The sequence below is a fragment of the Mauremys reevesii genome, linkage group 5, assembly GCF_016161935.1.
Source record: "Mauremys reevesii isolate NIE-2019 linkage group 5, ASM1616193v1, whole genome shotgun sequence".
Lineage (NCBI taxonomy): Eukaryota > Metazoa > Chordata > Testudines > Geoemydidae > Mauremys > Mauremys reevesii.
In genome coordinates this window covers 44,815,332-44,832,343 of record NC_052627.1, presented here as the reverse complement: position 1 = coordinate 44,832,343, position 17,012 = coordinate 44,815,332, and the positions used below count along the sequence as shown (strand labels likewise).

General features: G+C 43.9%; 1 protein-coding gene across 26 annotated transcripts in view; it reads left to right on the top strand.

Annotated features, from left to right (window-relative positions):
- LOC120405806 (WD repeat-containing protein 64-like) overlaps positions 1–17,012 on the top strand; it is an 89,414-nt gene that overhangs the window by 4,329 nt on the left and 68,073 nt on the right. For 20 of the 26 annotated variants that reach the window (XR_005598899.1, XR_005598897.1, XR_005598896.1 and 17 more), the window contains exons 2-4: positions 1,468–1,708; positions 2,849–2,964; positions 6,733–6,779. The exons of 2 other annotated variants lie outside the window; for them this stretch is intronic. Coding sequence is in view for 18 of the 24 variants with exons in the window: in XM_039539578.1 (XP_039395512.1) it covers positions 6,768–6,779 (12 nt within the window). In the remaining 6 variants the exon portion in view is untranslated. Of the gene's footprint in view, positions 1–1,086; positions 1,104–1,467; positions 1,709–2,848; positions 2,965–6,732; positions 6,780–17,012 lie in introns of those variants that run through there. 4 more of the 26 variants (XM_039539570.1, XM_039539564.1, XM_039539563.1 and 1 more) reach the window with 3 other exon arrangements.

The following is a 17,012-nucleotide window of genomic DNA, read 5'->3' as shown; positions in this document are numbered from 1 at the left end:
AAAAAGTGATTCTTTTTAGAGAAGGTTGGCAGCCTGAACAGCTGGAGTTGCACTGATTAATCGCCTTTTCCTCAGTAGTCTTTGCCAGCCTCCAGTTGCACACTCAAACTGGCCTGTCCACCAACTTTCACCATTTAAGCTAAAGAGTAGAGGTGGCTTGTAACCAGGCTTCTCTCACCAGTGTTGAGAGAGAAACCTGTGTGGTAGGCAGTTGCCACTATGGGAAAACAGCAAGTAGTTCATTTAATCATAAAACAAATGCATATCCAGTCCGTTTCACCCGCATAACACTAACGGGGACATTGTCAGTCTGAATTGTTTTGAAAATTATTAATTTCAAAACAGTCTGATTTTTCATAGAATCCCTTTAAATAGGCTGTCCAGGCATTTTTTTTAAATCCTTTGAAAGAATTTCAAAATGTTGTTGTCTGCTGTCATGATGATGCTTATGAGGGTTTTTTCAGCTAGGGGGAATCTGACTAGCTGAGGACACAGGGGAAAACAGTGAAACTGACTAGATACAGGGACTGTTGATGCATAAATTAAAAAAAAAAAGATAATTCCCCCCCCTTAACGTCTTTCATTTATTATTGTAACCCCCATGAATTAGTGAGCCCTCTAGTTTTTCTTTGCAGAGCCAGGGAAATCAGGGGGATTGGGTGGGAGACCATGAAACAGATGCTCCTGGACCAAAGCTGAACTGACAAGAACTGTAGTAAAAGCTGCAATAATTTGCAAGAGCTGAAGATGATGATGGATTAGCTAGTGTTTGAAACACTGACTACATGTTTGGCCAGTGTGACAAATATGACAGAATCCTGCAAAATCCTGGACACACCTTACTGAATTAAGTTTAAGTATTTTAGGTGTTCATTGTATTAAAAAGGCAAATGTTTATGTACTATTGTGGGATTGTATGTAACTTCTTTTAAGGGATATGCAAATATGCCTCTTCCAGTTATGCAAGAACTCAGGAGAGTTCTCACTAACTCACAAGTAGGCTTGTCCTGAGCCGAAGCTGTGACCACAGGAAAACACCTGGGTGGTGTTTGAAGGACTGTTCACTGGGCAGAGTCCTTGTTTGAGTCAGGGGATGAGCTCTGGTAAGCTAATTAGCATTTGTGTAGGTTCTTTTATTGTTTTCTCTGTAATGCTTTTACCTTATGAATAAATGTGCTTGCTTAGAAAGAGCCACATAATAAATTAAATGTGTCAATTACACTGTTTACTATCTCTGAAGAGAAAAGTAAAACAGACCATCTTAGGCATCCTGATTTTGCTGGGGAGGTCACAGTCTAGCCAGGGAGCGGTGCACAGAGACATAGATCTCTGCCAAAGAGAGGTGTCAGTTGAGGGCCAGCAGTCTATAGTGTGTACCCTCGCTGGACCATAAGTGGGTAACAGGTGCAGTTGCCCTGAACTGTGACAGCCATCATCTCTCTTTTTTTTTTTTTTTAAACCTCTCAGAATCTGGCACTGAAAATAATCTGTGGTAAATCTGACATCTTCCAGCTGCACTGACCAGTTTTCTAAGCACAAATAATTGACTTTGCTGAAGGAATAGAGTTGTCTTGGTCTTCTACTATAAGATACTGCAGCTGTGTGTATCCTGAACCCTATGAGCCAAATCTGTACTCACATTGCCGCAACTCACTTGATGTCAGTGGAGTTGCAATGGGTTTGAATATGGACAGAATTTGACACATTGGTGAGTCCTTTTTTGTTGTTGAAAATATCTGTTGACTTATACAGCTGTTTTGCCTGAACAAAAACTTCAGGGTTTATCTTCATTGATATATTAGGGCTGTCAAGCAATTTAAAAAAAAATTGATCGCGATTAATAACACGATTAATTGCGCTCGTAATAATAGAATATTATTTATTTAAATATTTTGGATGTTTTCAACATTTTAAAATATATTGATTTCAATTACTACACAGAATACAAACTGTACAGTGCTCACTTTATATTTATTTTTTATTACAAATATTTTCACAGTAAAAAACAAAAGAAATAGTATTTTTCAATTAATCTAATACAAGTACTGTAGTGCACTCTCTTTATCATGAAAGTTGAACTTACAAATGTATAATTATGTACAAAAAAACCCTTATTTTTTAATGCAGTGTAAAACCTTATAGCCCACAAGTCCACTACATATATGTCTTAGCACACAGAACACATGGGTATATTGATGGATTTCACCTAGGGACCAACACTTAGACATCACTAAACACTGGCACTGGCAAAGGGGTTGGCCATCAGCCACTGAATCCAAGTTTACAAATGGTAATCTATTAGCGTTAGCTTTATATAGGTTTCCATGTGTCCTGGCAATGAGGCTGATGATATTGTAGTTTCTGACCATTTATATGTAAGTGTTTTTATTCCATGTTCATTATTTCTCACTAGTTTTGACAGACACAGACAAGATTTTTTTCAGCAGTATTCACTGGTACAGAACCTAACAATATTCACACTGAAAATGTTCTCCACAGTTACATTGCACAGCTGGGAGCATGGTGGCACTGAGCGTTCATTGCACGGCTGAGAATTTATCAAACATTCCCATGGAACAATGGCAAGTGATAAACTAGTGCAGCTCAAGGGCTGAATGTGGCCCATTGCCTCTGTAAAGCAAATTACTTAAATAATTAATATCTTGCTAAAAATTAACCACAGTATATCTATTGTCAAGGACGCCTGAAGCCAGCTCCTCAGCTGCTGTAAAATGTCATAGCTACACTGATTTCAGTTGAGCTGTGACACTTTACCCAGGTTGAAGATCTGGCTCTGTGACTAGGCTTAACAGCTTCTTGTTTGGCTTATGCAAAATTGTCTCCATAGCAACTTCAGCCCTACTAAAGTCCTTTGAATGGAGTAATTCTGCTGGCTGAACATATTGTAGAACCATTACAAAGGGGAATGGTCGATGCTATAACAAGTGGCACAGCAACCATACAGTAAGTACCTTAGAGTTTACAAAAACATTTTATACTTACGATTTCATTCCTGATTATCTGAACACCAGTTTAACAAAAATGCATCCTAGAAAGACAACCAGGGTGTGTGTGTGTATGTGACTTTTTACAGTCAATTTTCTATAAGTATTTTTAAAATGAGCCTCTTAGGAAATGATATTTAAACTCCAGTTAAATTTGTAGATAATTTAGGTTTCATTTGATTTACTGTGCATTGAAAGAGAGTTTCACAAGAATTAAGTTTCAAAAGGTGTCTGGGTTAGCATGGAATTTCAGACATTTTACAAGAAAGACTTGAATGGCGAATCAAGGAATCTGACAGTTACTTGATTTCTTAATAGTTTATTTTAATTGTATGGTTGCTTATAATTTTCTACAATATTTGTTGAACATAAGAATGGCCATACTGGATCAGACCAAAGGTCCATCCAGCCCAGTATCCTGTCTACCAACAGTGGCCAATGCCAGCTGCCCCAGAGGGAGTGAACCTAACAGGCAATGATCAACTGATCTCTCTCCTGTCATCCATCTCCACCCTCTGACAAACAGAGGCTAGGGACACCATTCCTTACCCATCCTGGCTAATAGCCATTTATGGACTTAATCTCCATGAATTTATCTAGTTCTCTTTTAAACCCTGTTAGTCCTAGCCTTCACAACCTCCTCAGGCAAGGAGTTCCACAGGTTGACTCTGCGCGGTGTGAAGAAGAACTTCCTTTTATTTGTTTTAAACCTGCTGCCCATTAATTTCATTTGGTGGCCTACTTCTTATATTATGGGAACAGTGAATAAGGAAAAGTTATTTACTTTTCTCCACATCACTCATGATTTTATATATCTCTATCATATCCCCCCTTAGTCTCCTCTTTTTCAAGCTGAAAAGTCCTAGCCTCTTTAATCTCTCCTCATATGGGACCCGTTCCAAACCCCTAATCATTTTAGTTGCCCTTCTCTGAATCTTTTCTAATACCAGTATATCTTTTTTGAGACGAGGAGACCACATCTGTACCCAGTATTCAAGATGTGGGTGTACCATGGATTTATATAAGGGCAATAAGATATTCTCCGTCTTATTCTCTATCCCTTTTTTAATGATTCCTAACATCCTGTTTGCTTTTTTGACTGCCGCTGCACACTGCGGGGACGTCTTCAGAGAACTATCCACGATGACTCCAATATCTCGTTCCTGATTAGTTGCAGCTAAATTGGTTCCCATCATATTGTATGTATAGTTGGGGTTATTTTTTCCAATGTGCATTACTTTACTTTTACCCACATTAAATTTCATTTGCCATTTTGTTGCAAAATCACTTAGTTTTGTGAGATCTTTTTGAAGTTCTTCACAGTCTGCTTTGGTCTTTCTTAACTATCTTGAACAGTTTAGTATCATCTGCAAACTTTGCCACCTCACTGTTTACCCCTTTCTCCAGATCATTGATGGATAAGTTGAATAGGATTGGTATTAGGACTGACCCTTGGGGAACACCACTAGTTACCCCTCTCCATTCTGAAAATTTACCACTTGTCCTACCCTGTGTTCCTTGTCTTTTAACCAGTTCTCAGTCCATGAAAGGATCTTCCCTCTTATCCCATGACAACTTAATTTACATAAGAGCCTTTGGTGAGGGACCTTGTCAAAGGCTTTCTGGAAATCTAAGTACACTATGTCCACTGGATCCCCCTTGTCCACATGTTTGTTGACCCCTTCAAAGAACTCTAATAGATTAGTAAGACATGATTTCCCTTTACAGAAACCATGTTGACTTTTGCCCAACAATTTATGTTCTTCTATGTGTCTGACAATTTTTTTCTTTACTATTGTTTTAACTAATTTACCTGGTACTGATGTTAGACTTACCTGTCTGTAATTGCCTGGATCACCTCTAGAGCCCTTTTTAAATATTGGCATTACATTAGCTATCTTCCAGTCATTGGGTACAGAAGCTGATTTAAAGGACATGTTACAAACCATAGTTAATAGTTCTGCAATTTCACATTTGAGTTCTTTCAGAACTCTTGGGTGAATGCCATCTGATTCCGGTGACTTGTTACTGTTACGTTTTTTTTAAATTTGGGGTATACATTTAAGTTGGGCCTCTATTATGGTGTCTTTGGAAAGTGTCCATGCAGCTTGCAGGAATTTCACTTTAGTCACTGTACCTTTTAATTTCTGTTTAACTAACCTCCTCATTTTTGCATGGTTCCCCTTTCTGAAATTAAATGCCACACTATTGGGCTGCTGAGATGTTCTTCCCACCACAGAAATATTAAATGTTGTTATATTATGGTCACTATAATATAGTGTTATAGTTACCTCTTGGACCAGATCCTGCGCTCCACTCAGGACTAAATCGAGAATTGCCTCTCCCCTTGTGGGTTCCTGTACCAGCTGCTCCAAGAAGCAGTTATTTAAAGTATCGAGAAATTTTGTCTCTGCATTTCGTCCTGAGGAGACATGTACCCAGTCAATATGGGGATAATTGAAATCCCCCACTATTACTGAGTTCTTTATTTTGATAGCCTCTCTAATCTCCCTTAGAATTTCATAGTCACTATCACTGTCCTGGTCAGGTGATTGATAATAGATCCCTACTGTTATATTCTTATTAGACCATGGAATTACTATCCATAGAGATTCTATAGAACATGTGGGTTCATTTAAGATTTTTACTTCATTTGATTCTACATTTTCTTTAACATATAGTGCCACTCCCCTCCCCCTCCACACACACACATGACCTGTTCTGTCCTTCCAATATATTTTGTACCCTGGAATGATTGTGTCCCATTGATTGTCCTCACTCCACCAGGTTTCTGTGATGCCTATTATATCAATATCCTCCTTTTAACATGAGGCATTCTAGTTCATCCATCTTATTATTTAGACTTCTAGCATTTGTGTACATGCACTTTAAAAACTTGTCACTGTTTATTTGTCTGCCCTTTTCTGATCTGTCACATTCTTTTTTATGTGAATGTTTCTTGTCTGATCTGGCCCATACTTTAGCCTCTTCCATCCTCTCCTCCTGACTAAAACCTAGAGAATCTCTATCAATAGACTCTCCTCTAAGAAAAGTCTCCGTCCGATCCACATACTCCTCTGCAGCAATTGGCTTTCCCCCATCTCTTAGTTTAAAAACTGCTCTGTTGTTAATATATTGAAATATTCTTGCTCAAAATTTGCAATCAAGAAATACAATTTTAAAGTTTTTTGGAGCAGTAAAGCTTTACCAAAAAAACAGAGTACTTTTAAACAATAGTTGGGAGGTGGCATTAAATTATACAACATTTAATAAGTTTGCATATCATGACAAATTACTTCATGATCCTGATCAGAGATGCTGTTATCAAGTTAATGGGGCAAGGGACTGAGAGATGGGAGTTCTAAACATTGACTCAATATGTGGACTTGCATTAGGCCAACATTTTCAAATGAGGCTATTGTGTTGGTGTGTAGGCCATGATTTTCAAAGGTATGGAGCACCAGTTGAAATCAGTGAGAGACGTAGGTGCTCAGCACATCTGAAAGTCAAACCCACGCTCTGTAAAATTGGACACCCAAAAAATTAAGGACCCCAAAATTAGTGGCCACTTTTTGAAAATTTTGTCTGTAAAATGTTTTAGTTTCCTCTGTAAAAAGGAGATAATACTTACCACCTCCTTGGAGTATTTGGAAGATGTATCAGTTGGTTCGTAAAGCATTAAAAATGCTATGTAGCATTATTATAAAGATGTCTTTATTGCTTTCAGAGTGAAAGACAATTCTTGAACAAAGAAATTAACCAATGGCTCTTAAGGTAATATTTGTTTATAATCCAGCTGTAATGCTAATTTAGCTTTACATTTCTTTGCTAAAAGCTCAAGGTTGCTTCCTGTTTGTTTTCATAACTTGAACTCCATGGGTGCTATTAGTCAATTGTTAGATCAACATTTACATTTCTCCTTTTTTTAAACTAATCTGTAGTTGATTATCAGATCTTATGTCATACCAGGATTCCTTGTGGACAAATTGCACCTGCTTCTCTAAAATCCATCATAATACTGGGCTCTTTGCTGACAGGGTATTACTGTTAAAAATGCCCTGGGGATCTGCATATAGAAAAGAGAGAGCTTCTCTCCTCATGCCATTCAACTGCAGCTGTAGTCAGCAGAGATGCTTAAACTAGAATCCCTTCTATACAGTGGAGGCTTTTGGCAGAGTGTTTATCCTGAGGGGCCCACAACTCTGCATTTCACTTCTGCTCCTCCCCATTAGTTTGAAATAGCAAAATCAGTTGAACTTCAGGGCACACTGCAAGGCTCATGTTTTAACCCAGGCTTTTGGAGAGTGAAGGGCCCACTAAGAGCTGTTATATATTTAAAAAAAATAATGTTAGAGGGGACCATTATGATCTAGCCTGATCTCTGACATAACATAGGCCATAGAATTTCACTCTTATTCCTGCATCAAAACAGTATGTGGTTGAACTAGAGCATATAATTCAGAAAGACATCCCATCTTGATTTAAACACTTCAGGAGACAGAGAATCTACCATGTCCTTAGGTAAGCTGTTCCAAAGGTTAAATTACCCTCACTATTAACGTTGTGCCTTAATTGTAGCCTGAATTTATCTAGCTTCAGCTACTAGCCATTGGATCAGGTTATACCTTTTTCTGCTAGAATTATACCTTTTTCTGTGCGTTTAAAGAGCCCCCCCATCAACATTTTTCTCCCTATATACATACATACAGATTGTGATCAAGTTACCTCTTAACCGTTAAGCTAAATAGATCAATATCCTTTTGTATCTCCCTGTAAGGCAGGTTTTCCAGACTTCCAATCATTCTTATAGCTCTGAACTCTTCCTTACTTGTGTAACCCTTCTGCCCCTCTGAGTTGGCAGCAACAAGGGCCGGGTTCAGTATCCAGGGGTTCCGTTTCAATAACACAATGCAAAACCGGCTCGAGCCCCCACCCAGTGACCTGGGACAATTACCTACCACCCCCCCGGGCGCCTCTAGGAGGCAATACTTCCCCACTCGCAAGCACGAAGTCTGAGTGTAGCAAAATCCTTTTAATAAAGGAGGGAAACAATGTGGCATCACGTTGGAGAGACACCACAAACAGGACTATACACAAACCATAAGCAAAACCCCCCTCCAAGTACATTTGGCACTGTCCTTAGGGTCTTAAGTCCAATCACCCCAAAGTCCAACAACCCAAAAGTCTCAGTCTCCGGTCAGTGCCACCCCAGAGTTCAAAAGTTTATCTGCAGAGTTTTACCCCCCCCCAGCCTGGGTGGAAATGGGGGGGGGGCACACACAGGGTGCTAGGGACACCTTACGTGGGCCAGGGCCGACTGCCCCGCTTCTCCGTGGAGTTCTGCTGCAGCCTTCACCACGACTGGCTCCACTCCACCAGCTGTGCCGCTCCTCCAGCAGACCCGTGAACCACGCCAGCCGCCCCCACAAACCGCTCCACACTGCTCACTGTTCCATGGGCTGCTCCAACGTGCTGCAAACTGCTCCGCCTGCCAGCTGCTTGGTGATAGATCTTCAGGCTCTCCTACCACTTAACACAGCACTCAGTGATCTTAGCTTAGTAAGCTTAGCTCTTTAGTGATTTCAACTTGTAGTAGGAGAGCCCCACTGCCACATGGCCCAACGTGAATTCAGGTCAGCAGCCTCTAGATGGACTCCTAAAAGATTCAAAATTAGCTCTGCTCTTTAACAGTGGAGAGAGGAGGAAGTGCAATTGGTGTTCCAGGCCCTCAAAAGGGGCCCATACCATCAGGTACACACACCAGTCCCCAGCCTCTCTCCCTTCACTGGGTTTTGGAACCCTGTCCCTTGTCTGGCAAGTACTATTTAATGTAGGTTGAGTCATTTCTGTCATAAAGCAGTCTCATAGTTCCTCATTCACATAATTAAGGTAACAGCCCCTTTTTTTCCTTCCTGCCCCAATAACAAAGAAATTGGGGATTCCACAGTGTGAAAATAACCTTCCCATGCTGCTGTGTGTTATGCTATGGAGTGGGTTTACCAATGCAAATGCACATTCCTAAAATTCCTTTGCCCACTCCTCATAATGTACCACCAGATGTCAGGGTAGGGCTCATCCTGACTCTGCTTACATCCTCCCCCCAGCCGAGAATTTGTCGTCCCGACGAATCACATTCCCTACTATACCAACTTACTGGTCCTCCAAAGGGCCTCAGATAGCCCACTTTAGCTTTCACAAACCTGTGTGCTAAAGGTATTGGCTCCTCACTAATCACCCCAGGTGCATCGTAGTTAGCCGCTTCACTGGTCTTATTACTCTGTCTCGCCTATGAAGAAACTCTGTTGCTGTGGTAGGGGACATCCTCTTGAGTGACGGATGGGGAGGTTTCCTGTGAGTTCCTCAGATACTGGCATAGGCCCCTGCATTTCTAGTTCTAACCGTGGAGGATCGAAGGTGCTTGGGACATCTTCCATCTGTATGTCGCCACTGTCCAATAATCTGTGTAAGTCATTACATGGGGGTTCCACCAGTGGCTCAGGAGTGTCAGGAATGGGCCTAAATACTTCTGCCATAGGGTTTAGGGCGGAAGAGGAGGTAGTCTCTTTTGATTCAGCTGATCGAGACTGCAATCTTGTCTTCATCCTAGGATACACCATGGTTGTGTCTTCCTCCTCAGATTCACTCTCAGATGTGCTGAGTAGGGGTAGGTTAGCTGCAGGAGGCTGGCTGTCCACGTTGGGAAGTGGCTTTGGTACAGCACCTTCGTTCTGCCCAATTGCCCTGTTGTGGCCCATCTCATAAGGGCTGCCTACCACCCCCACCGAGCAAAAGGTTTCTATGCACGGTCTTTGTCTGCCCTGGACCCTCTTCAGGTTTGATCTTGTAGACCGGCAGGTCTCCTAGCTTTTCCATCACCAAGTAAGGTATTGCCTTCCATCTGTCAGCTATCTTGTGTTTGCCAGCAATACCCAAATTTCGCAGCAGGACTCTGTCCCCTGGCTGGAGCTCTTGCGGACGAGCATCATATCGATGTTTGTTACGATCTGCATTCTTCTGAGCTGCAGATGCAGCTAAGTGGTAAGCATCCCGCAGCTTTTCTCGTAGTCGGGATACATATTGCTGATGGGTTTCATAGCTATCGCCATCCTCTGATACACCAAAGCACAGGTCTATGGGTAATCTTGGTTCTCGCCAAACATCAAGAGATATGGGGTGACTCGTAGCATCATTCTTGGTGGCGTTGTAGGCGTGCACCAGAAATGCAACATGTTGGCTCCAGGTTGCCTTCTGCTCTGGCCGCAAAGTCCCTAACATATCCAACAGGGTTCGGTTGAACCTCTCTGGTTGAGGGTCACCCCTGCGGGTGATAAGGCGTTGTCCTCGACTTTTTAATTCCTGCTATCCTCAGCACCTCCTTCAGAAGGTGACTCTCAAAGTCTCGCCCCTGATCCGAGTGTATCCGGGCTGGGAATCCATAAACTGAGAAATATTTTTCCCAAAGTACCCGAGCGACAGTGGTGGCCCTCTGATCACGTGTGGGATATGCCTGCGCATATCGCGTATAATGGTCGGTCACGACCAGAATGTTCCCAATATTCCTCTTGTCCACTTCTAAAGACAAGAAATCAATGCAAACCAGCTCCAGAGGTTTGTTGCTGGTAATGTTCTTCAGATATGCAGCCCTCGTGGGCAGAGTTTTCCTTTGAACACATCGAGCGCAGGTCTCACATTTCCTGCGAACATCTTCAGCCATCCGGGGCCAATAGAACCTACTTCGATAAGTTCCAGGGTCCTCTCCATCCCTAAATGTCCAAAGTCATCATGCAGGGCCCTCATGGCCAGGCCTCTGTACTCTTTTGGCAGCACTAGTTGGTTCCGTTGCCTTTGTAGAGGGTCTGTGGTCACACGGTGTAGCACTCCTGAATCAGTTTTAGCTTGGTCCATTCTCTCAATAGTAGTTTGCCCTCTGGGGTAGGTGGGACAACGCAGCTGGGCCTCGCCTCCCTTTTGGCAAGTAGCGTATCACGAATGTCAATATCTTGCAGCTGGGCTTCCTGCCAGTCAGCCGCATTGAGCACGGGCAAGGGAGATTGGTCCAAAGCAATATAGTTCACTGAAGCAGAAGGCACGCATTCAGGGGGCAGTCCCAAAGCTTCAGCAACGCATCCATGAAGGCTCTCATGGGCCTCTGGCTCTCGGCGACTCACACTGCAAATAGCTCTCACTCCATCCGTGGGTATCACAGCAACTCCTGGTGCTTGTGGACGCCTGGACAATGCATCTGCATCTACATTGCTTCTCCCTGATCGGTATTGAATGCTGAAGTCATAGCTAGCCAAAGCGGCCACCCATCTTTGCCCTGTAGCATCCAGTTTAGCACTTGTTAACACATAAGTCAGTGGGTTGTTGTCTGTCCACACCTGGAACTGAGCACCATACAAGTAGTCTCGAAATTTCTCAGTGATGGCCCATTTCAAGGCCAAGAACTCCAGCTTGTGGGTGGGATAGCGTGTTTCACTATCAGACAGTCCTCGGCTGGCAAAGGCTACAGGTTTACGCGTGCCTTCCGCCTCCTGGTACAGTACTGCTCCCAGACCCTCCAAACTGGCATCTGTATGCAGGATAAATGGTTTGCTTGGGTCAGCAAAGACTAGGACAGGGGCATGAGTTAGGCAAGTAATGATTTCTCGAAAAGCCTTTTCACATCTCTCATTCCATCGTGGCCCAAAGGGTTCGAAGGGGCCATAGTGTCTCTGCACGGAAGGCCTTTTATTCCTGGTCTTAGATTTGTTCTTGCTGGACTGATATCCCCTGGTAAGATCATTGAGGGTTTTACAATTGTAGCATAGTTTTTACAAATCTGCGGTAGTAGCCACTAAACCCAAGGAAAGTCTTGAGTTCTCTGTAGTTGCTTGGACGTGGCCATGTAGTGAGTGCTTCTATTTTATCAGGATCAGTACTCACACCCTCTTGGGACACGATGTGGCCCACATACTTCACTGAGGTCCTGCAGAACTGGCATTTGTCAATTGAAAGCTTCAAACCATAATCCTCCAACCTATCAAGCACTTTAAGAAGTCTTTCTTCATGCTCTTCCAAAGTTCTTCCAAACACAATCAGGTCATCCAAATAAACTAACACTTGCAGTAAATTCATGTCTCCCACAACTTTCTCCATAAGACGTTGAAATGTGGCAGGTGCTCCAGAAATCCCTTGGGGCATGCTCGAACTGATAAAACCCTAATGGGCAGATGAAGGCTGTCTTCTCCTTATCTTCTTCACCCAGAGGGATCTGGTAGTATCCACCCGAAGATCCAACACAGAGAACCACTGGCTTCCCAGTAAACAGTCTAAAGCATCTTGGACTCGAGGCATTGTGTACTGATCAACCACTGTACGGCGGTTCAGGGTGCGGTAGTCAATACACATCCGGATTTTCCCATTCTTTTACGGACCACCACAATGGGTGAGGCGTATGAGCTGCGGGACTCTGTAATGATGCCATTTGCAGCCAGCTCTTGAAGATGTTGTCGCACATCTTCCATCTCGAGAGAGCAAGCCTCCTAGATCTCTCTCGGAAAGGTCGGGAGTCATGTAGTCTGATGTTGTGCTCTACTCCTTTTGCACATCCCACATCCCACTCATGCAGTGAGAACACCTTGGGTCTTTCACAAAGTTTCCTCCTCAGACGATCTTTCCACTCCTCCGACAATGGTGAATCTCCAAAGTCAAACTTTGCTGGGTCTATTGTCGGAACTTGAGTCTCACACTGGGGTTTCACAATTGATTCAGGCTCGAAGAGGTCTGCTATCTTTTGTCCTTGCTTCACAACAACATCTCGACTTGTTTCATTAGCAATCAGTATAGTCACCTTTTCCTGGGCTTCAGCAGGTAGGGTTATGACTCCACTGGGGACCAGCACTCCTTCCGGGAGCTCTCCTTCAACTGGCTGCTCTATCATTGCTAATGTCCCTTTACTGCCTTTCAGCCTGGTACTCATGACAAGCACCTCTTGCTCTGTCCTTGCGGGCACTACTAAGGGGGTTGTGCCCATGTACTTCAGTGCCCCAATCGGTAGCTCAGATGTCTCCGTTTTAGCACTCTCAATCTTCCTATAAGCTTCAGCACAAAGCGTATGGATCATCAGGGTACTCAGGTACTGGTCCCCAGCCCGTCGTCTGCAGTAATCCGCGAGCACCTTGAAGAGACTGGAGTTGGTCCCTATCAGCACAGACACATCAGAGGTCCCTTTAGGGTCAGGGCATATTAAGGCAGCTGTGTCTACCTCTTCTGTTACCCCAGCAACCTCCTCTGGGAATTCCAGGTGCACTATGACATACCCTTGGTAGGGGTATTCATCCATGCTGAGGCCACACAGACCAATGCCAGTCAGTGGCTGTATAGGCAGGTGCCTAAGCATCTGTTGGTAGAATGACTGAAATATAATAGTCACTTGAGATCCAGTGTCAAGCACGGCTTTACACTCCACCCCTTCAATCCTCACCATGACCTCTGCTCGCGCGCGCCTATCAGTCCTGCAGGGATCCCAGCTGGACGGTCTCTTTGGGAATCTTCAAATCCTGTAGGTCTAGGTGGTCTCTGTCCCCAGACCTTCCGGCCGCTACTGGGTCTCTCCCAACTGCTCCTCAGCTTTTCGTACACTAAGGAGGGTTCTCTTCCTTATGACAGTTAGTAGCACTGTGCCCATCCTGGCCACACCGATAGCAAAAGAATTGCCCTTTCCCCTTCGCCGGGTGGGACAGTGGCTCTAGATACTGACTTCTCCATTGTCACAGTCTGAGGCTCCTTATTCCTGGAAATCTTAGCTCGGTCAACGGTGCTTTGCAGCTCAGCTATCCGCTCTGTCAGGACCTGCATTTGTTGGGCAAGTTCCTCTGTAGTGCTCACCATCAGTACACTGGCCATTTGCAGTGGCGTTGTGCTGGCTGGGTCCAATGTGTGGGCTTCCCAACACTCGCTGGCAGCCTGCCTTTCTTCCTCTTCCTGACCTCCTTTATCAGCTGGGAGTAACTTGGGGGATGATCCTGCCGTTCTCTTAGTCGGAGATGAAGTAGGATCGGGTTCTGATACCGAGTCCCTCTTACAACTTGAGCCAGTCTGGTCTGATCCATCTGCTCAGCAGTCACTGCTCCTCATAACAGCTCTCTGAAGCAGTCTCTCCAGCCTCTGTATATAGGCTGAAATTTTCTCACCCCTTTCCTGTCGGGAATCAAGGAATTTACAGTAACTGTCTTCAGGGCTCTCTACGCTCCCAAAGGTATTATCAAGGGCCTCTAGGCAGTCCTTCACACTGACCTTAGGGTCAATGAGCTTCAGGGTGCGAAGCACATCTAATGCTGGGCCACTAAGGCTCTCTATTAGACACCTTCGCTTTCTACATCAGGTACGCCCACTCCCGCAGCATTTCAGTGGTATGCTCCAACCAGGGTTCAAACTCCTCTTCCCCAGCAAATAACCTTAACTTACGACAAGAGTTTGACGTAGCATAGGCCAACACAATCTTTTCCAATATATGCCCCAGTGCTTGTGCCCAATCATTGGCTGAGGCTGCTGCCCTGAGCTAGGGGCTGCAGGACTGGGGCCCAACAAATCCGACATATTAGCCATTATACAAACAGTAATTCCTCAAAATATAAAGACAATTGTTTCCCAATACAGTGGAACACTCAACAGGTGCTTGCGGGTACTGACCCAGGGATCCCGGACGAGCCCCAAAATGTAACCCTTCTGCCCCTCTGAGTTGGCAGCAACAAGGGCCGGGTTCAGTATCCAGGGTTCCGTTTCAATAACACAATGCAAAACCGGCTCGAGCCCCCACCCAGTGACCTGGGACAATTACCTACCACCGCGCCTCTAGGAGGCAATACTTCCCACTCAAGCACGAAGTCTGAGTGTAGCAAAATCCTTTTAATAAAGGAGGGAAACAATGTGGCATCACGTTGGAGAGACACCACAAACAGGACTATACACAAACCATAAGCAAAACTCCTCCAAGTACATTTGGCACTGTCCTTAGGGTCTTAAGTCCAATCACCCCAAAGTCCAACAACCCAAAAGTCTCAGTCTCCGGTCAGTGCCACCCCAGAGTTCAAAAGTTTATCTGCAGAGTTTTACCCCCCCCAGCCTGGGTGGAAATGGGGGGGGCACACACAGGGTGCTAGGGACACCTTACGTGGGCCAGGGCCGACTGCCCGCTTCTCCGTGGAGTTCTGCTGCAGCCTTCACCACGACTGGCTCCACTCCACCAGCTGTGCCGCTCCTCCAGCAGACCCGTGAACCACGTCAGCCGTCCCCCACAAACCGCTCCACACTGCTCACTGTTCCATGGGCTGCTCCAACGTGCTGCAAACTGCTCCGCTCTGCCAGCTGCTTGGTGATAGATCTTCAGGCTCTCCTACCACTTAACACAGCACTCAGTGATCTTAGCTTAGTAAGCTTAGCTCTTTTAGTGATTTCAACTTGTAGTAGGAGAGCCCCACTGCCACATGGCCCAACATGAATTCAGGTCAGCAGCCTCTAGATGGACTCCTAAAAGATTCAAAATTAGCTCTGCTCTTTAACAGTGGAGAGAGGAGGAAGTGCAATTGGTGTTCCAGGCCCTCAAAAGGGGCCCATACCATCAGGTACACACACCAGTCCCCAGCCTCTCTCCCTTCACTGGGTTTTGGAACCCCTGTCCCTTGTCTGGCAAGTACTATTTAATGTAGGTTGAGTCATTTCTGTCATAAAGCAGTCTCATAGTTCCTCATTCACATAATTAAGGTAACAGCCCCTTTTTTTCCTTCCTGCCCCAATAACAAAGAAATTGGGGATTCCACAGTGTGAAAATAACCTTCCCATGCTGCTGTGTGTTATGCTAAGTGGAGTGGGTTTACCAATGCAAATGCACATTCCTAAAATTCCTTTGCCCACTCCTCATAATGTACCACCAGATGTCAGGGTAGGGCTCATCCTGACTCTGCTTACACTTGTCAACATCCTTTTTAGAAATGCAGACACCAGAACTGGATACAGGATTCCAGTTATGGTCTCACTAATGCTGGTATACAGTGGTAAAAACTTCTACTCAATATTCTCTGGGGTATACATCCTAAGATCACATTTGGTCTCTAAGCCATAGCATTGCCCTGAAAACATGTTATCCTCTCTGACCCCAAGTCCTTTTCTGAGTCACTGCTTTTCAAAATACAGTCTGTTAGCTTATAATCGTGACTTATTGGTTCTTAATAGCATGACCCTGCATTTGGCTTTATTAAAATGCATGTTGCTCAAATGAGTCCAGTTTACCTCTAGAGCTGACCTGTCCTGATTATGATTTACTCCTCTTCCAGTTTGCCATCTGCAAGTTTTTACCAGTAAAGATTTTGTGTTTTCTTCCAAATAATTAATAAAGATATTGAACAACATTGGCCCAAGAACTGATCCGTAGGGGGAACACCACTAGAAATGATTTCCCATTAAAAGTTATTTTTTTGAAATTATCTGTTAGGTAGTTTTAAATCAATATGATAAATGCTACATTGATGTTTTAAAATCTGTATTTTGTAATTTTTAAAATCTGAATGTCATGTGGTCCTATGTCCAATGCCTTACAAAAGTCTAAGACTGCATCAACATAGTCCAGACCATTTAAAAAAAAATCAAGTTTCTTTGACAAGACCTATTTTCCATAATACCATGTTGACTGGTATGAGTTATGCGGGCATTCTTTAATTATTCCATCCCCTGGCAGCTTTTCCCTTGATTTTACCTTCGATCAATGTCAGGCTAACCAGCCTATAGTTACCCATGTCATCCCCATTTACCCTTTTAAAAATATTTATACAACATTTAGCTTTTTTCCAGTTCTCTGGAAAGTCTCTAGTGTGCCAAGATTTGTTAAATACTAGCATCAGTGGTTGTAAATGGGGCACCGTCACCTCTTGAGCACCTCCTTGCAGCAGTGTGTCTCTCTGCTGAAGCCTGTCTCAATTTCCCCCTCAGTGAGATCACTTTAACAGACTGATCAAGAAGAAGGAAAACACT